At 41.1% G+C, this 21,545-nt stretch overlaps 1 protein-coding gene across 2 annotated transcripts in view; it reads right to left on the bottom strand.

Annotated features, from left to right (window-relative positions):
* Positions 1 to 2,506: 2,506 nt before the first annotated feature.
* The window catches only part of trappc8 (trafficking protein particle complex subunit 8), a 48,433-nt gene continuing 29,394 nt past the window's right edge, over positions 2,507 to 21,545 (bottom strand). For both annotated transcript variants that reach the window (XM_028444132.1, XM_028444133.1), the window contains 10 exons: positions 21,044 to 21,477; positions 20,350 to 20,506; positions 20,176 to 20,272; positions 20,031 to 20,099; positions 19,890 to 19,948; positions 19,177 to 19,374; positions 11,394 to 11,495; positions 5,960 to 6,099; positions 4,665 to 4,751; positions 2,507 to 3,506 (listed from right to left, as the gene is read on the bottom strand). In XM_028444132.1, coding sequence (XP_028299933.1) covers positions 3,272 to 3,506; positions 4,665 to 4,751; positions 5,960 to 6,099; positions 11,394 to 11,495; positions 19,177 to 19,374; positions 19,890 to 19,948; positions 20,031 to 20,099; positions 20,176 to 20,272; positions 20,350 to 20,506; positions 21,044 to 21,477 — 1,578 coding nt within the window. In that variant the 3' untranslated portion in view covers positions 2,507 to 3,271. The remainder of the gene's footprint in view (positions 3,507 to 4,664; positions 4,752 to 5,959; positions 6,100 to 11,393; positions 11,496 to 19,176; positions 19,375 to 19,889; positions 19,949 to 20,030; positions 20,100 to 20,175; positions 20,273 to 20,349; positions 20,507 to 21,043; positions 21,478 to 21,545) is intronic.

Here is a 21,545-nt window from a genome sequence, read left to right as displayed (position 1 = left end):
ACTTCTGGAAAACTACTGTACATAACACATTCTAAGTGAACTCATCCTTTAATATCGCCATAAGTTGATCATTTAAACCATAAAAGCCGAGCAAAAAGGAAAAGAAGTGATCAACGCTCTCTCTCTTTCTCTCTACCCTGTCACCGGCTCAACACACACACACACACACAACGCTGCGGTCATGTTCGGTGTGAACGCACCTTAAAACATGTGGAGGCCTCAACGTACCTAATTTAAAACTATACTACTGGGCAGCACAGCTGCGTGGGGCAGTTGAGTGGCAAAGACACTCAACTGCCCCGCCAACCATGCCAACCATGTTGACTCCAGTGTCATGCTCTGAAATTCCTCTTCAGGCTCTGCTGTGAAGATTACAAATATTGCAGATTTTAAACCAGGAAAACTAGATTTTAGATTCAGAGAATAGGCAAATAAAGGGATTTTATTGATAAATGATCTGCTTGAGGAAGAAATTCTGTTATCTTTGAACTGAATTCAACAGATTTTTATAGGTTTCTGCAGCTGAGAAGTTACATGACTTCACACAGAGTGGTTTTTAAAATGCAGCCTTCTGAACTAGAAGGCTTTCTATTTAATCTTCATAAGAAGATGATTACAGTGTTTTGGTTGAAACTATTGCCCCTTACAGTGGGGCTTGAAATATGAATAAACACTTTTGTTAAAAAAAAAAGAAAATGTCATTACTGTCGTACAGCCACCAAACACTAATAACTTATTCATGCAGTGTTAATGAAAAGGAGCGACTCTCACATGCTGCCTCAGTTGCCCGCAGGTACACAATTGTCGTCCCGTAATTTTTGTACAAACTTCACCGCCACCGTGTCAAGTGTGGCATCTTCTGTCGTATGTAATGAGCAGCATCGCCGAGTGAACAATCCCATAATGGAGAGACACCAGATCCTTCTTCACTTGGCCAAACTCTTTTCTTTGCTTCTGCAGTAAAGTCTAGGAAGAGCATAATCATTTGGTGGTCGAGAAGTAGATGTCCCCTCATCCTCGCAGCCCGCATAATTTGTGTTTTGTCGTAGTTCAGGAGTTTCATTATTACCACTTGAGGTCAGCTTCATTAAGCCTCCCAATTCTGTGTGCTTTTTCAATCAGTAGTTGATGAGGAAAGTTAGCTGCGCCAAGCGCCTCGGGCAGCCATTTCTCCAGAAAAGTGCAGGGAGACCCACGAGACGGAGGTTTGAGCAGCAACTGCGGTTTTCCAAGTCGTGCACCTTATTTACCAACTCTTTAATGACCGACTTCATGGTCGTGTTCTGGGTTTTGCAGAGATGTAATGTTGTCATCGCTTTCAATTCAGCCTGTACCCCCTGGATTGCTTCAAAAAGCCAGTAAAATCTTAACACAAAGTCGCTCTTCATTGCTTGGATAGCAATCAGCACATTGTATGGGCTGGTAGTCATGCTAGCGCATATAGCATCTCCGCTAGCTTGCAGCGTAGTCTAATTTTGCAGATTTCTGTGACTGCTTTGGCTGTTTTGGTGGCATCTGGAGCTTCAAGTTGCCCACAGTAATGAAATATATGGTGGTCAGGGTTATTTGTAGTTATTTAGTTGCCAGATTCTTTGAGTCAGACGGAGGGGGTCCGAACACCTGTCCGCTCAGCACTGCGCCATAACCGGAAGTACTTATTTTAGCTGCTGTGATGCCTGACTGGAGTTTATCTGTTGTGGAGAGACAGATTCTTGGTCTGTAGTTGGTCAGTTATTCTGGGCCCGTCTGTCTCACAGCAGAGGCACATCTCACCTGTGGGGATGCGGGGGATATGACACTCGCACTTTCATTACAAAAAATAATTATCCTCACTTTTTACAGAGGGATTCATTGTAGAAAACAAATTGATCAAGTTAGAATGGTGATCAAGCCAATTACTGCAAGCCATTTGACGAAGCCGCCATTCATTCTGAGAAGGTAAACAAAGAGTTACCAGCGATGAGTAAAGTGTAAGCAAGGTGAGAAAAAAATGAACAGATGGCAAAAAATCGTCCAAAAGTGGCAAAAACGTGGTAAGAAAGGAGTGAAAAGTGACTAAAGCAGTTAGGGTTAGGGTTGCCATTACTAAACAGGTGTTAAGCAATGGCAAAAGGTAGCTTAAATGAGCAAAATATGGCAAACAATACTTAAAAAGGGCAAAAATGTGGAGCAAAAAAATGTAGGGAAAAAAAGAAACGAGTGTTATTTTTGGGCCAAAGGTACCTTATTTGATGAAAAGTGGCAAAAACTGGTTAAAGAAATGAGAAAAAAAAGAATGAATAAGTGTCAAAAAGATCTTGCAAAAATTGACAAAAATTAGGAAAAAGGGATATTTATTGTCAAAAGGAAGTTAAAAAAGTGTCAAACTTTTAGGAAAAGAGGCAAAAATGGGATAAAGGAAGTTGCAAAAGGGCCAAAGAAAAAGGTTAAAGGAGGTTAAAAAGTTTCCCACTTTTAAGGTTTTCCAGGGGAATAATAACTCAATTAAGACATAAAAAGCCACATGTTGAATATCACTGATTTAATAACAGCTTTATCATGGTTTGAGTAAATTAATTTAATAAACTAAATTTGGAGTCGACAGTTGCCCTACCCTTAGAACACGCTCACTTTTAAAATCAGCAGCTGCTTGGCCTTCATGGAGTGCAGTTATCTTCTTCACGTGTGTAAGTAATATACAGAGAACAACCATTACACTGCCAATCATTTATCAATATCAATAGTTACATTTAATTTTTCTCTGGACAGAAATGTATTATATTACTCTCAGACAGCCAACCTTTACAACTGCATACAAGTGTTATACCGTAATTTATCTGAGGCTGAACAGAGGAAAGGTTAAAGACAATCTCCTGAAAAAACAAGTGGAATGGACGAGTCCAGGTTGAGCTGTTTCCCTTCAGCAGGCGGTCAGTGAGCTGCTCTTCTTCTCCTTTTTCTTTAAGAACTGTGGATGTGGAAATAAAGTCTCAAAGTGATTTTAAAAGGAAGGGGCAGCTTGACTGGATGATGAGGGTGGATTTGAAGTCTTAAGTTGAAGATAAGTGTGCAGATGTTTGTAAAGACTCTCAGTGCTAACCACACTGTGTATGTCTCAAACCAGTAAGGCTCCCAGTGTTGAGCTGGTTTGGTAGAGAGAGTCCTCAATGGTTAGAAAACCAACATCAGTTCCTCATTCTACTGTAGTTTGTATAAACAAATCTTTCTGTGATTTAACACAAAGAGAAAAGCTGTGTCTCCTCTAATCCAAGTGTGGCCTGGTGTGATCCAATCAGGAGCTGTTAATGATGATGAGGGCGGGGCCTGCTGTCTGCTGACTGGTCTCGCTCATTGCGCCATGTTCAGTTGGCTTAGCGAAGACTCGGGGAGTGCTGAGGTTGTAGACTCCGGCCTGAAGGAAGCAGGCCTGCAGGGACAGACACATCACCTCCTGAGGCTTCAGCTGCAGCTTGTACTGACTCTGACCCACCCACGCAAACGAGCTGTGCACCTCCTGGGTCTCAGAGCTGGAGAAAGGGAATAAAGAAACAAGCTTTTCATTTCAACAAGTGCCCAGAGGGTACAACATGTAGCAGCTGCTAAAGGTTTTGACTTTGAGCAGGAGGTTTTATTCCGCCTTGACCTCAGGGTTTCTGTTCTATCAGTGGGCCCTTGGTTCTTTCCTCCAGTCGGACCGAGCACAGCCTCCAGGCCTTGGTTACTACAAGTTGTTACAATAACACTTTATTTGAAGTTTTATACATAAGGATGACCTTTCACCGTCGTTATTATGACATGACACCTCTCATTAGCATGAATAAAGTGTCATGAAGTGTGTCATCCGTTATCCCCAACCCAGGGTCACCAACATGGTGCTCGCGGGCACCAGGTAGCCTGCATCGACCACAAGAGGGGCCCTCAGGCGCTCTAGTGACCAATGAGCTCTGTCTAAAATCTGAGGTTTCAAACTCAAATATGAATACAGGTGACAAATGTAGTCAGAGCTTTAGCAGAGTTCAATACTGCTGCACTTGATACATTTTTGTATTAAATTAACCATCTTTAAAATGTTTATTTTCACTAAAACATTGGGACAAATTTAGGTGTTGCAGACGGGATTTTGTTAAAAAAGCAGCAGATTGTGAAATGATGTGCTTTTTAAAAAATACTAAATTGTTAAACTGTACAAACGTTAAAAGTTAGTAATGTATACAGTGTATCAAACCGGTAGCCTTTTATTCAGTACCTTTGAAGTAGCTCACAGTTTCAGAAAGGTTAGTGACCCTTGCTTTAACCGTACTAGATCCCTCCACCTAACTCAGAAAATGCCAACATAGCTCCAAAGCTGTCATAATTAAGCAAACAACACTTAATGACAGCAGTCATGACACATTGTTCATGCTAATGACAGCCCTATGCATACAAATTCAAATAAAGTGTTACTGGAGTTACTTTACCTTTTATTTAAAAAAACAAAACAAACACTTTCAACCTCTTATATTGTTGCCTTTGCTCTGCGACCATATTTGTGTAAAGATAGTTCCACTGTAGACAGAGCGAGCGTGGATCAGCCCACACTGTCTGTTTAATTAGTCAGCAACTTTTCTGTATAGGCTGGTTTCTGATCTGTTGAGATGGTTTCTATTATAGAAGCTGCATTTGTTCACTGTGTGTTCAGCACATACCTGCTGTAGTGTCTCAGGTCAATGATTGCGTCCACATGAGCCATGGAGCAGTTGGACAAGGTGAGAGAGACGGGCACCAAACAGAGGCTGGAACACACGGAGCGTCAGAGTGAGACCACACATGTGGGGCAGTGGTTACAGAAGTGGGCTTGTAACCGGAAGGTTACAAGGTTCAAATTCCCTGTGAGCCATCACTGTGGGACTTTGAGTAAGTCCTGTGCACCTAATTGCTTCCAGGACTCTCTTGGAAAAGAAAATATTAATCTCAATGAGACTTTCCTGGTTAAGTAAAGGTAAAAAAAAAACATACATTCCCTCTTTCCTCTGATAGGAAACCTTTAGGATGACCTAGAGCCATCTGTCCTCCAAACTAACCACTAACAACCGACATCAGCCTTAGAGAAGCTTCAGCACTGTTTTTCTACATCTTACACATGGAGCCTTTATTCAAAGCAGATATTAACTATAAAAATGTAGGTTTGAAGTCATTGTTTGAGTCCTTTCCCACATCTTAGCTGCAATGCATTATGGGATGCACAACTCCAATGGCAGAGATCAGAGCTATTATGAATATTAATGACTTTAAGCAGTGGGGAGTACAACAGTTTAAAGACTATTGTAAAGAAAAAGGGTTGGCATCTATTGTCAAGCAAATAGATGAACTTGTAGCACTTTGATGAGCAACCCGAGACCAAAAGTGGTCGATTGTGCCTTCAAATCAAAGCAGATGTCACTGAAAGCTGCTAAAAATTAAACTTGCTTGTTTTAAACAGCCTGAAACTTTCTGTTTAAAACTGAAAAGAGGCCACAGAGCCACCAGCTGGGAGGTCTCGCTTTGTGCAAACTACAAGAAAAGGTTTTAGCCTTTCTGTTTGTGGAGTCAAACTGTTAGAGTTTCAATGGACAAGTCCAAACAAAGTGTTTAAACGTCAGGAACAGGGAGCTGAAAGGAAGAGGGCGTTTGAATATTGATTTTGTGATTTATTAATTTGTGTACATGTCAATGCATAGATAATCATAATTACAATAATAATTGTAATTTATTATTTTACATTGTGATGGGAAGTTACAAGTTAGAATTATTGATGATGGAAAAGGGTTCAGATTAAATACGTCTATAGTTCTGCCCACTCATTTATGAACTGTTTTTTTTTTCATAATTGCTTGTTAGTTGTTTTTGTATAATTTTGTTTAAATGTTCAGATCAAATGACATTAACTCCCATTGCAGTTAAAATGAATAAGAAATTCCACATTTCATTGAAAGCTGAATTCTACATGCTGTGAAATTCTCACCTGTGCTGAGCAAAGTGGTGTGTGAAGGTTTCCGGGTGATGAAGGTTGGTTTTGATCAGGTGTGAGAGCTCTGCAGGCGGCTGAATGACAGGAGGCGGCGGTTCTGATTTAAACTTAAGAAGAACCATCTCCTGAGCTTCCTGAAAACATATTTTTAACATAATGAGTATATTCATAACCACTGTATGTGCCCATGAGACAGTTTTTAGTCTTTCCACCTACACAGCAAAAGGAAAAAATAATAAAGTTGCTTTATTTTTCTACAAAATCTTTCCTAATGAGTTGGGGTGTGATGAGATTTTGTGTCACAAGATCTCGCGAGATTAAACTCAACAAGATTTCTCGTCGCGTTAAAAATCTGTCTCGCAAGATTTTTTTATTTATTTTTTATAATTTTTTTTTCAAACTTCTATTTGTGACCTGCGGGGGCAGTCATGCGCCTTTGCTACATGTAGCATGTCAGAACCTAAAGCAGGCGAAGGAAAAGAAGAAGAAGAGGAGGAGGAGTACATTTTAGTTCTAGTTTCAATTTGTAAAAGAAGAATTTTGTTAACAGTTAAAAAAAACATGGCTGTGTAGTTGCAGCATGTTGTTAATGACATACTTGGTCAGGCCTGTCTACACTATTTTCACTCTGTATTGACAGAGTAGAACTTTGATTTGGTTTTGCACTTGATAAAATGAAAGAAATATATAATTTTATTTAACTTTCTGCATTTATTTGTTGTTCTAGGCATATACCTCATTTAAGTAGCACTAAAGACATGTTGCACTAAAGAAATGTTGCACTAAAGTCATGTTGCATTAAAGTCAAAGTTGGTTTAAAAGCCACAGGGAGACTGTATGTTATTTTTTTGTTTAAGCTGTTGGCACATGTTTTGAGTGCAAAATATGCCAATAAAATATATTTCATACATAATGTTCTTATGAAGATGTACACATTTACTGATTAGTTGATTTTTAAAAGAAAATCGCAATATTCGGTATGTATCGTATCGTGACCTATGTATCAGGACACAAATCGTATCGAAACTACCAAAAATTTAAGCCAATATCTTCCTGAATATTAAACATGTATGAATGCACACCTGGAAAAAGTTAATTACTTAGTTTTACGAATCACATCTCACCCCCAATTTCCACTGGACGCGGCTCTGCTGCGTTATGTCAACGCCGCGCCACCTGATTTTAGTCTATGTGTTAATTTCCACCGGGTCCGCTACGCTGTGTATCTGCTCCTTCCCAGCTCCTACAGTCCGGTGCCCTCCAGCAGATATATGCAGGGCTTCTATTTCTGGTGGACACCGGAGCACGACGCATCAATTAGCACAGAGCAAATGAAGCTAAACAGGAAATTAAGCACATATTCCGCGATAAAATATCGCGTTACTTTTCAAAATAAAATACTTCAGATTATATTTCAAGTAACTACACCACCAAAACGTCATAATGTGTAAAAACAAAATCACATTCACTATATTGTTTCTTCTCATACTGTAACTGCACTGTAAAGTAGAGCAACTTTGATTTAGTTCATGTTTTACTGGTGCAGTTTTATCTCTTCTCTTTTGGCTATGACAAATCCAGAAAGTCCAACCTTCTTGTAAACCTTCGTTAGGAACACTGACCTGTTTATCTGTTTATTGTTGCATTTATAACATATAACTCTTAAGTGCGTTCTTGCGCGATTATATAAATATCGTGAGAACTGCACTGTCTTGTGACGTCACAGTCGTCCAACCGGAGTGCACCGTGGCGCACTCAAAACGCAACCAGTGGGGATTACCGGACGACGGACAGCGGGAAAAAACTGGATGGGTGCCGTGGCGCAGCGGAGACATATCCAGTGGAAACCCCCAGTCAGAAGACGACGATATTTAGTCACAGAATATCAGGGGGAAAGCAGATATGTACACGCTGGAAATGACAAAAAAAACCAAACTCTGTTTTAAATCAGAGTAAAGTGTATAAGTTAACGTGTATAAGCCACAGTTGCTCTCGCTGCAGAAGAGAGTCAGAGGCAAACATGTAAACAACATGTAAATACAACAAGATGGAATAATTTAAGTGAAAGAGGTACTTTTCATTTGAAGAGAGGCTCAGGGGTACACAACAGAAAAGGTTGGAAACACTGATTAAGAAAGACAGGCTGCATACAAACTTATGACAACGCAGAACTGACTCCGACTCACACAACTAACAAAACTTAGAACGCTGATGACAAACAATTACAGCTGGACTCAGACTGAACATGAAGGACAGACAAATAACACACACACCTTCCCCGTTTCCTCAATGCACAAACATACTTAAAAAGACAGGCACACCATAATGATCTCTCACACACCTGTACACACTTACACCTGAGATCAGATGAACAAATGTAAAACAACATTTAATGCAGTGCTTCCCAAACATTTTCTGTTCCTTTGGAAAAAAAAAAGAAAATGTGAAATAATCAGTAACTAATATTCAGTATCTACATCTGCTGCTTATATACAGTAGGGCAAAAAAAGTATTTAGTCAGCCACCAATTGTGCAAGTTCATCCACTTAAAAAGATGAGAGAGGCCTGTAATTTTCATCATAGGTATACCGCAACTATTAGAGAAAATAAGAAAAAAAAAAATCAGAAAATCACATTGTAGGATATTTAATGAATTAATTGGTAAATCCCTCGGTAAAATAATTATTTGCTCACCTACAAACAAGCAAGATTTCTGGCTCTCACAGACCTGTAACTTCTTTTTTAACTCATTCAGTGCCAGCCATTATCAGATTTTCTACCTCCCGCAGTGCCTGCCGTTTTTGAGCATTTTGACTGATTTTAAAGACCCACAGAATATTTTCTACTGACTAGCTGAAATATGACACCAGATTCTGAAAGATTGAAGCCTCTACTTTCATCAAAAAAAAAACCATTTGTTTCTTGCTCGTTTTGTTCTTTTGTAATCAGCCGTTGAATAGAGCATGTTTTACACAAATCTTCAGCTTCAGATCAAAAAGCTGAGAAAAAAGCCTTTTTGTAAAAAAAAAAACCCTGTCAATGACTTTAAAGCTATTTTTTTTTTGCTTTAGTGACAACTCTAACATCTGAACATTGTTTCCTTATATATATTTTTGATGGCAAAATTATTATTATTTATCTATCTGGGTCAGAGTTGAATTGATTTCTTACTGTATTTTGACGTTCCTCCAACTTTCTCTCCCGTCAGTCTGCACACACGCAACTTCCTCTTCCTCCCGGACATACAGAGTGTCACTGCTTGCCCCGTTTTTTTATGGTTTTATCTCACAATCACCACATTATCCATGAATTACACACTTGCTCTGGTCAGAGTGTGCGCTGCTGGGAACGTCAACTCTGTAAGTAGCACCATTTTCTGTCTCGTAAACGCCTTTCCTTTCTCCCTCTGAGCTCTGTGGAGCATGGATGATCTCTCATCCAAAGGTGCACTGCTACCTCCTATTATTTTGCTATCTGGCTCACAGGCTGGGGGTATTTTGTACCCACCTCGACACCACCCCTCCTCCCCCCTCCTCCCGACATGCATGGATGACCCGTTTGGCCCGGTTAGTTGATGGTTTTATCTCACGATCCCATTATCAATAATCCACTCAGGTCCACACATGTTCTATGTTAGTATGTGGTGTTGTGAGCTGCTGGATACTTCACAATATCACTTTGTAGTGCCATAATCTCACTTTTTCCTGCTTCTTCCTGCTTTGCTGGGTAGCATCAGTGGCTAATCTCTCATCTAAAGGTGCACTGCTGCCATCTTCAGGACACAGTTGGTCACTACAACACCCCACAGCTTAGATATTGATGAGGGACCTCCGCCAGGGTGTTTTCTAGTAATCCCCATGAAAAAATGCAAATGACAAGTTGTCTCGTCAATGGCACTGAGCGTTTGGATTTGAAATGATGAGATATCTTGTCAATGGCACTGAGTGAGTTAAGAGGCTCCTCTGTCCTCCACTCATTACCTGTATTAATGGCACCAGTTTGAACTCGTTATCAGTATAAAAGACACCTGTCCACAACCTCAAACAGTCACACTCCAAACTCCACTATGGCCAAGACCAAAGAGCTGTCAAAGGACATCAGAAACAAAATTGTAGACCTGCACCAGGCTAGGAAGACTGAATCTGCAATAGGTAAGCATCTTGGTGTGAAGAAATCAACTGTGGGAGCAATTATTAGAAAATGAAAGACATATAAGACCACTGATAATCTTCCTCGATCTGGGGCTCCATGCAAAATCTCACTCCGTGGGGTCAAAATGATCACAAGAACGATAAGAAAAAATCCCAGAACAACACGGAGGGACCTAGTGAATGACCTGCAGAGAGCTGGGACCAAATTAACAAAGGCTATCATCAGTAACACACTACGCTGCCAGGGACTCAAATCCTGCAGTGCCAGACGTGTCCCCTTGCTTAAGCCAGTACATGTCCGGGCCCGTCTGAAGTTTGCTAGAGAACATTTGGATGATCCAGAAGAAGATTGGGCGAATGTTCAAAATAGAACTTTTTGGTAAAAACTCAACTCGTCGTGTTTGCAGGAGAAAGAATGCTGAGTTGCTTCCAAAGAACACCATACCTACTGTAAAACATGAGGGTGGTAACATCATGCTTTGGGACTGTTTCTCTGCAAAGGCACCAGGATAACTGATCCGTGTAAAGGAAAGAATGACTCACATATATCGCGAGATTTTGAGCGAAAACCTCCTTTCATCAGCAAAGGCATTGAAGATTAAACGTGGCTGGCTGTGTCTTTCAGCACGACAATGATCCCAAACACACCACCCGGGCAACAAAAGGAGTGGCTTCGCAAGAAGCATTTAAAGGTCCTGGAGTGGCCTAGCCAGTCTCCAGATCTTAACCCCATAGAAAATCTTTGGAGGGAGTTGAAAATCCGTGTTGCCCAGCGACAGCCCCAAAACATCACTGCTCTAGAACAGATCTGCATGGAGGAATGGGCCAAAATACCAGCAACAGTGTGTGAAGACTTACAGAAAAAGTTTAACCTCTGTCATTGACAAAAAGTATTACAAAGTATATTGACCAAATGCTTACTTTCCACCATAATTTACACATAAATTAATTAAAATCCTACAATGTGATTTTCTGGATTTTTTTCTCTCATTTTGTCTCTCATAGTTGAGGTATACCTATGATGAAAATTACAGGCTTCTCTCATCTTTTTAAGTGGGAGAACTTGCACAATTGGTGGCTGACTAAATAGTTTTTTTGCCCCACTGTAATTCAAAAAGTCAACTCAAGAACACTGGAAACAAAACTGTTGCATTACAGTAAATTGAAACCTGATTCTGATTTTTGTCCCCTTTATGAGTCTCAAAGGAGGGGTTACAACTGTGTGTGTGTGTGTGTGTGTGTGTGTGTGTGTGTGTGTGTGTGTGTGTGTGTGTCACCTCTTTGTTTATCACAGAGCTGGCTTCTTTGCCAATCGTCTGCAGAGCCACATGAAGCTGACCCTCCAGGATTAACTGTTTATTGTCCTCAACCACGTAAGCCTGCAAAAATACACAATTACAAACATTGTCAGGCTCTGAAATACAAACAAAAACACATAGGAGTGTTTCATAAAAACCACTGCACACAGACTGCAATCAGAAGACTTTATTCTACCTGTGTTAAATCCTTTTTGTTAAAGAGTAACTAAACCCCTGTTTTCTTATGACCTGCCACTAGGAGGGGAATTCAGAAAATCCCTTGATTATGGGCGGGGCTCCTGAGTTCTGGAGCAGTTGAGACACACCCAGTCTATACTATAAAATCTCCAATGAATAATCTATGCCATGTTAACAAGCTACTCATTACTCGATATACTGTACCTATATTCACTCTTCTCTCAATCCAACCTACTCACCACAGATTGCAGAGCCAATAGGTGCTAGTTTTTATAAAAGGGGCGGGGCTAACAGTGCTTGTTTGTGATGCAAGATAGTCCCAAAACATCAAATGACCTTGTTCTCAGTCAATAAGCCGGATGTAATTGTAATAGCCGGAATAGGACACTCCTGAGAGTGAGACCCTACAGAGAGTGTGTGTTGCTTGCAGCAAGTATACCTGTATCTTGTGTATTTTTTATGAGCAACTGTTGGGACTGTCAATGCTCAGGATGTAGACAAACAACCTGAAGATCTACTGGCTTCTATGCATGTTTTTGGTCTTTTTTGACATCTACTGCCATGCTGGTGAGCTGGATGTCTGCTGTCGTATCATTCACAGTCCAGACTTCCTCCTATCCATACGGCATCGTACCATCAAACATTGCTACGGAACTCTGTAGACCAGGACAAAGGCCTAAACATCGAAGAGGAAGGAGAGGCGGCTTTCACCAGCGATTAAAGACGTTTCGGCTCGACCATCGTCGCAAGTTCCCCCCCTTCCCTCCGTCCTGCTGTCAAACGTTCAGTCCATCGGGAACAAGATCGATGAGTTGGAGACTCATACCAAGTTTAAAAGGGAGTTTAAGGACACTTGTGTACTTGCTTTTACCGAAACGTGGCTGTCGGAAGAGAATCAAGACTCCGGATCGTCTTTGACCGCATTTGATGTCCCTATACATCTGAATCGGAACCCCAAGGCAACCAGAGGGTGTGTGCTTTTACATAAATCCAAAGTACTGCAACACTGTGGTGATTCGGGAGAGAATATGCACTGCGGACATTGAGCTGTTGTCAATCTCTCGTCGCCCCTTTTACCTGTGTGCTTGCTTTTACCGAAACGTGGCTGTCGGAAGAGAATCAAGACTCCGGATAGTCTTTGACCGCATTTGATGTCCCTATACGTCTGAATCGGAAGCCCAAGGCAACCAGAGGGTGTGTGCTTTTACATAAATCCAAGGTACTGCAACACTATGGTGATTCGGGAGAGAATATGTACTGCGGACATTGAGCTGTTGTCAATCTCTCTTCGCCCCTTTTACCTTCCTTGTGACTTTCATCAACTTTTTTTATACACTCGTGTATATTCATCCGCATGCCAATGTGACAGCAGCTTCTCAGCTGATCGCTGACATCATGCATACACTGGACACAATTAGCCCGGAGTCAATCAATCAATCAATCAATCAATCTTTATTTGTATAGCGCCAAATCATAACCAATGGTATCTCAAGGCACTTTACAGTAGAGCAGTCTTAAGGACGGACTCTTCATTTTATGGATACACACATATGCATATATACGTATATACACATACATATGTATCCCACACCCAACATGAATTCATCATGGCGGCAAGGAAAACCTTCTGTTAAGCAGCAGGAACCTTGTGTGGATCCCATTCCTATGATGAACAGCCATCCACGTTATGCTGTGTTGGGTGTGTGCAGAGGAAAGGGTGGAGACAGAGTTGTTGAGACTCTGTAACTCCACACTGAGGATCCCACGGACCTGCAAGACAAAAGCCAGAAGGAGTACAGGAGCAAACACACAAGGGAAGAAGCAGACATAGAGGGAGTGTTTGAGAGAGGAATGGGACCCTCTCCGGTCCCTCTCTAACCTAAATGACCTCTCTCTTAACGCCCTCTCCAACCTCTCTCCAACCGAGCATGCCAGACCCCCCCCCGGCAGTCTATGCCTATTGCATCTTAATTATGAGCTATGAGCTGGTTCCTAACTAAAAGCTTTACCAAAGAGGAATGTTTTGAGCCTAACCTTAAAGGTAGAGAGGGTGTCTGCACCCCGAACCGTGGTTGGTAGATGGTTCCAGAGAAGTGGGGCCTGATAACTGAAAGCTCTTCCTCCTATACTACTTTTAGAGACAAATGGAACAACGAGTAGTCCAGCATTTTGAGAGCGTAGTGTTCTGGGGGGATTGTATGGCACTACAAGCTCCTTGAGATAGACTGGTGCCTGTCCATTTAGGGCTTTATAAGTGAGAAGAAGAATCTTGAATTCTATTCTATATTTTATGGGAAGCCAATGCAGAGAGGCTAATACAGGAGTAATGTGATCTCTTCTCCTAGTTTTAGTCAGTACACGTGCTGCAGCATTTTGAACCAGCTGAAGTGTCTTAAACGACTTGCTCGGGCAGCCTGCTAAAAGAGAGTTACAATAATCCAGTCTAGAGGTAACAAAAGCATGGACTAGTCGCCAAAGTTTATTATATGTCATTTTAACCACTGTACTCAGGACATAACGCTCAGAGCTTGTGAGCAGTACGTCACGTCCAACCACGCACAGGAACACTACGCTAGATCTCTGCTATGATTCCGTACCGGGTGCGTACAAGTCATCCTACGGCGCATCCTATCATAGCAGCGTGTATTTAGTCCCTGTATATGAGCCGTCCTTTAGGCGCTTGAAGAAGGAGGAAAAGATGGTTAAAGTGTGGACTGAGGAGAGTAAAGTCAGTCTCCAGGCCTTTTTGGAGTGTACTAACTGGGACTGCTTCTTTAATACATGTGACAATATGGATGAACTGACAGATACCATCTCTTCTTATATCAATTATATATTATATATATCACTTATATATTTATATCACAGACTCAGAAGTTCAAACTAAAAGAGTGATTTTGTATCCTAATAATAGTTTTCTTCTCTGGTGATCTTTTGAAATAAAGGCTGTCACAAAGGAAGTTAAGAATTAAATACAGAAAGCAAAAGCAAAGTACAAAGAGAAAATTGAAAACCAGTTTGCTGAGGGTGATCTTAGAGCAGCCTGGAAAGGCATGAAATCCATGGCATCGCTTAACCATTCTGACTGTAAGCCCAAACAGCTTATCAGTATAAAGGGTATTAATGACAGTGATCTCCCTAATGCTTTTAACTTATTCTTCTGTATGTTTGAAAGTACGTACCTATATGAAAACGGTTCACATCTTAAAAATCTTCTAGAATCAGAATCAGAAATGTTTTATTTGCCATGTACAGTTTTGAGGACAGTACAAGGAATTTGACTTGGTGGTTGGTGCACAAAACAAGCAACAAAAAGAAATAAAAGAAATAAAAACAAAACAACAAAGAACAACCCAGCAACAATAATAATAATAATAATGATAAATATAAAGGATGAGGGATAAATAAAAAATAGATAGAGAATAAAGGATAAATAGGATAAATATAAATATAAATATATATATACAGTGCAGCAGGTATCAAGCTGGTGGAGGTGGTGGGGGGGGGGGTTCAGTGGGTGACTTGGGGTGTGTTCATGTGGATGGTGGCAGAGGGAAAGAAGCTGTTTTTGTGTCTGGAGGTTCTGGTCCTGATGGACCGAAACCTCCTACCAGAAGGGAGAGATTGAAACATAGCACATAAAAAGGAAAATAACCTGGTGATAACTCAGGAAAGTGTCTCCAAACAGTTCAGAAAAGTGAATGGCCCTGATTTAATCTGTGGGAGGACACTGCGCTACTGCGCTGAACAGCTGAGTGGGGTGTTCACAAACCGGTTTCAACTTTGCTTAACGGTGGATTTATCCCTAAACTGTGGAAAACCTCAAACATCATCCCCTTGCCTAAATCTAAACGGCCCAAAGAGCTGAAAGAATTCAGGCCCATAGCTCTGACATCCCTTGTAATGAAAAATCTTGAAAAAATTCTCAAAGAAATCATTCTTGACATGACTGACAGCAAACTTGATCCCTTGCAGTTCGCATACCAGGCAGGAAAGTGGATGTGGATGACGCCAAAATTTTTCTTTTGGATAAAACATATGAACATTTAGAAAAAACTCAGTCCCATGCCAGAATTGTATTTGCAGATTATTCCTCTGCTTTTAATAAAATGCAACCACATATTTTAATTGAACATTTATCATCGTATTTTAACCTCCCTGAGCAGATTTTATTGTTGCTTTTAAACTTTCTAACTGACAGAGCTCAACGGATTTTAGTGAATGGCCAATTTTTAGATTGTGTCTCCTCCAGTACTGGTTCAACCCAGGGCCGTGTCCTGTTGCCTCTGCTTTACATTATGTATACGGACCCGTGCAGAGCCAACCAGGAGGGCAGATATCTGAATAAGTTCTCAGACAACAGTACTCTTCTGTCTTTTTTACAGGGCACTGAAGCAGGCCATGGTAGTGCCCTGTCTTACTTTGTCACATGGTGTGGTGACAAATATTTGGAACTGAATATAACAAAAACTAAAGAAATGATCATCGACTTCAGGAAGATCCCACCAAAGCATTAAGCCAGCATCATTAATGGTGAAAAGGTGGAAATGGTGGACACCTACAAATACCTGGGCACAATATTTGACTCCAAACTCAAATTTGAAAAACACACTGAGGCTATTGCAAAGAAAGGCCAACAGCACATCTACCTGCTGCGGAAACTGAACTCTTTTAACGTATCTAAACCTATTTTATGTGCTTTTTATCATTCCTTTATTGAGAGTATTTTAACCTTTTCATTCATGTGTTGATTTTATGGATTGTCTGTGAAAGACAAAAATAGCCTGTCCAACATAGTAAAAACTTGTGCCAGGATCATGTGTGTGCAGATTCCCGATTTGCACTCTCTATGGAGCAGGGAGGGGCTCCAAAAAGCAAAGAACATAATTGGCCATCCACATCATGTTCTTAATCAGAGGTTCACCCTGACGCCCTCTGGGAGGCGCTATCTCACTCCCAGCAGGAAGACAAATAGATATGCAAATTCTTCTATTCCTGCTGCCATCAAGCTTTTAAATACTAATGAGAGGGCCAAATGAGAAGTGTCTCATTTACTGCTTTTTAGGGTTGCATCTATTTTTATTTATTTATCAGCACTATTGCACTTTATCGCAATGTTATAACTGCTGTAGCTACTTCATGGTTGTCTGTTTTTTATTTATTTATTTTTCCTCCTGCACAGTGACTGACTGACAAGATGAAATATGAATGTGTGTGTAATGTTCCGTCCCTTGCTGCAACCCAACCCACTACTGCAAACTGAATTGCCCCTCGGGGATAAATAAAGTCTTCTGATTCTGATTTCAAGCCATAGAGGGCAGTCATTCTGACATTTTACAACAAAACATGCCAAATTGAAATACCTTGACTAAAATGTTGAGAGTTGGATCAAGATCAATCAACAGCACTACTTCATACCTAAATACATTTGTATTCAGCAGAAAAAAGTGGGTTTGGGGTTGCGTTACTCTTTAACAAATGAATCATAGCGTCTCCGAATTTGTGAATCATGGAAAATGAACGGAAAATACAGAACTCACTTCCTCAAACAGAAATGGCGATATCGTATATACTATATAACAAAATCAAGCATACATTGCAATCGGACACTGAAAATATCCTCACATACATGTTTTGTGAAAATATCACATATTTACACACAATTTATCTTTATAAATGGATGGTCAGAGACCACCCCCCCACCCAACCCTCCAACCCCTAAGGGGAGGGCCCAGACAGCACCCCGTCCAAGACCCCAGCAGAGGAGCCAAGGACCACGCCCAGCAGACGGCGAGAGCCGTGTTGAACGGGCAGCAGACGGGCGCCCGCCGGCTGGCCCAGAGCCAGCAGGGACCGGACCCCAGGCCGGAAGGAACCGGAATAGAAGCAGCACAGGGAGTATCCCTCCCAGGGACGATGACCACATCCCCAGCCGCCTAGGGCACAAGGAGACGCTGCAAGTTGCCCTGCCGGCCCCCAGGCGGGGCGACTAATAAAAAAAAAAGTAATATAGTGACATGGATCATTCTCAGTGCTCCTTTTTAATTATTTATGTCATATAAATATGTATCAGAGCAGCATTAATGACACCCAATTGCCCCTCAGGAATCAATAGTTTATTGAATCTGAGCAGGTTTATTATTTAAGTTTCGATCAACTTAATTTAAATTAACCTAATGTAAATTATCCTGATGACATAATTCCAAACAAAGATTAAACAAAATAAATGGACAGACACACGGATTCGTAGTGCACTAATTGCAATTTTCTGACCAATCAACGATTTTTAAAAATCCTGACCGGCCTATACTAATTTTGGCCGATCACAATTTTTTGAATACCTTGAATGTTCCAATCTTATTTAATTGTAAAATATTGAACAATACCTGTGAAACAATACAAATGTGTTGTTTTAACTGCACATTAGGTTGTTATCTCAAATTATATCACTGCCTTTAGTCTTTCATTTTTCACATTTTAAAAAATAAATAAACGTGTCCAGTAGGTTACACTGCAGACCTGTTGGAGCTCTTTGCCAAAAATAAAGCACAGCTTTATGTACAAATAAAGAAAATCACAGGGTTTGGGGTAGGTGATATAATAATACTCTACAGGACAAATTAACAAAATATCATAAAGCTCCAATAAAGTGTCCTGAGTTTTAAGTTTCCTTGTGAATAAAAAAACAAAAAAAATTCCAAATGCATCAGCTTTGTGGATATTTAAATACAGTATAAAAATATTAATCTAAAAACGGCTGACAGGACAAAAGCTATAAGACAAATTTTTCTACAGAAGTAATAAAGTGCAGCATGTGTAACATTTAAGTAATGAGAGAATGAACATGGCATAGGTTAGTTGTTCTCACATTTATTGCAGTCACTTGTTCATTAGTGGAAGATTTTTCTTCAAATCAAAGCTGTGAACTCCATTATTTACCTTGCAGTAGCTTTGCTCTTTTCACAAATAAGCGCTCTCAGTGGACCACTGGCTATTTGGCTTCAAATGCTGCATACGCGATGGTGTAATCCTTTGCTCTTATTTTTTTGTGTAAAACTGCTGAACTGCCAACATGCTAAGCTAACCATGCTGCAGCTGTTGTTATTATGTGCAGCAGAGGCATACTCATACACACATGAGCTGGTGGGCGGGTCTGTCACTCACCTCACAGTTGAAGGTGACAGTGGACTGACTTTAAGACCTTTGCGGAGGTTGAAAAAAACGTAATTATCCTCATGGTGACGCCGTTTCATGCCGGTTCTGTCCATTTCTGCGTTTAACTGTTTTCATTGGTCGATTCCGTGATTACGTCCGCGATTCCGTTAACGCAGATTTTACAGGGCCTTACATTAGCTTAGGAACAGTTTAAGTTTGAAATGTTCAGATTTCAATGAATGAAGAGTAACGATGCAGAGTTAAACCTACTGTACATCTATAAATAAGAGGGGAAAGAGGAAAGTCTATAGAATAGACTCAAATAGAACAATGTGGGAGCACAAAAGCATTTTGTGACAACAACTCTTCATGTTTAGAAGTGCTTTGCTTTTCTAAAGGAAGTGCTTACCTTCCAGATGACGATTATGTTGAGGTCCAACTCATTACACTTCTTGGCGATATCAATGATGTCGGATGCTCTGTTCCCGGAAACCACACACTTGTCTTTGGAGGAGAGCTTGGATGATGCTGCAGCGTCTTGCTGAGAGGCTGAGGTCCGACAGCAGCGAAAGAAGAAGTCTCTACATGGTGTGGAGGAACTGACGATCTGAAAAAAGACAGAAGGAGGCGGAGCAACGAACACGCACGCACCCATTTATAAGAAATCTAAACTTTCTGCTTCCGTTTGTGCCATCATAAGCCTCATTTAAGAAACATCACAGCTGTATGTTTGCAGTTACATTTAAAAAAAAAAAAAAAAATTCAAATATTACACATTTAAGAAACCATCGAGCTTAGATATTTCCTGATAGATTGATGTATTAATATTAGTTTTAGAACTTTGCTCGGAGATGAAGCTTCTTTATGTAGAGAGACAAACGTTTGATGTCCATCCCATTCACAAACCATGAAGTCATCCAAAGATAAACACAATCATGAAATCAGGGTTAGGCCACTTTGTATCAATGAACAGGTGATCATTGAAAATCCATCCAAAATCCTAAAAATCTAAACATTAAAGTAGTCAAATCATGTGTGTCACTGCTGATAAGTATTCAACCTGATATGAGATGATAGTGAAACTGAATTAAGGTTTATAAAGGGAGGATTGGTTTCACTTACCCGTTCGTTTCCCAGACTGAGATCAGCAAAAGTATATTTCTGTATGGAGTCCAGGGAAGCTGCCAATGACACATAGCCTTGTCAGAACCAATAATCCCATTCAGAACACATAGTCAGGATGATTTTCTCCACATTTGGTACCTTGTTGAGGTTTGCATTGTGTGGCCCGAAAACACAGCTTAGCTCTTTCTCTGCTGCCCAGTTTACAGTCTGAGGAGGAACGATCGACCAATGAGAAATCATTCAAAGGCACAGAGGCATGTTTTTCCACAGTGAGCAGACGCACCTATATCGTTCTTGGGGTTGATGTACTTGTGGAGGCGCCACTGTGGGCTACTGCTGGATACCTGAACGATGTTAAACTCCCGCACGCCGCCTTCACTCTGAGGGGAGGAGGAAAGACCAACAGTTGGAGCGGTGAGATGTTGTTCTGCAGGACTAAAGAAGAAGTGTTGCTCACAGTGTTGATGTTCTCCAAATCCACAAACACCAGCGTCCCTCTGCTGTCCTCGTCCTCCTCGCTGTCATGGCGGGGAATGCTGCTGCGGCAGGCCGACGCCTGGACGCTGAGGGAGCGACTGGCACAGATAAACACTGTGTGACGTAACACTCGGTGACTGCACAGAATATAGAGAACGTGAATTAGGGAGGATGTCACCAAGTGTTGACTTACACATCTAACGATTGTAAAGTAATTCAACAGTTTAACAGCAACAGAAATAATTATATCTCAACTGGTGATTGGTCACAATAGACCTACAACAGGATCACAGTCCTGGTGTGATCAGTTGTGTAGGTTTGATAGAAAATACTTTTGACAATCGACTAATAACATTAACATCACATGCGGTGTAACAGGGTAGAGTTTGTGTGAGTTTTTAGATTGAAACTTATCACTTACATGTTGTCAACAATGAGATAACTAAAGCTCACATTTTTAGATCTTCAACTATTTGAAAGTGATGTAAACAAAAGTGAGCAGGCCTCAGAAACCAGCAACAAAGATAAAAGAAAGAGAAAAGCTCAATGTTTGAGTCACATTGACCTGATGGGATTTACACGATGCAGCAAGTTTCTCTAAGTTTGGAAACAGCTGATGAATTCTGTTCCTCCCAGGTGCAGACATTCATTCAAAGCCCATTTCTTCTCATCACCTGATCCTGCAGCTCTTCTCTGAGCTCTCGTAGTAGAAGAGAAAGTTGATTTCATGAACTCCGTCAGTGTCGAGGCCTCGGAGCCACAGGGGCAGCTGGGTTGACTCCCCTGGTTTTAGTATGCCGCCTTTGATGGGAATGTCCATCACGGCTGACGGGTGGGCAGAATCCTCGGCCGAAAGCAGCACATCCGACGTGACGCAGCCCTGCTGAGGGGGTGTGGCTACAGTTTGATAAGATGAGTTGTTCTCAGCAGCGGTCGGGCTGAGGGGTGTCATGGGGGTCGTGGCCTCGCTGCCGAAGGTGAAAAACTCCGGATGTGTGGACGCCACCCGCAGACCGCTAAGAGCAACAGCACTGACATTACTGAACTCCACGTAGGCCTTACGGATTTCACCACACAGCAAGGCAGTGGGAAACTGCAGGAAGAACACCTGACACACAGAGAGAGAGAGAGAGAGAGAGAAAGAAAAAAAAAGAGAGAGAGAGGGGAAATCAAACA

This window comes from Gouania willdenowi, chromosome 4, assembly GCF_900634775.1.
Source record: "Gouania willdenowi chromosome 4, fGouWil2.1, whole genome shotgun sequence".
Taxonomy (NCBI): Eukaryota; Metazoa; Chordata; class Actinopteri; order Blenniiformes; family Gobiesocidae; genus Gouania; species Gouania willdenowi.
The sequence above is the reverse complement of the archived record's forward strand: the minus strand, read 5'-3'. Positions and strand labels throughout refer to the sequence as shown.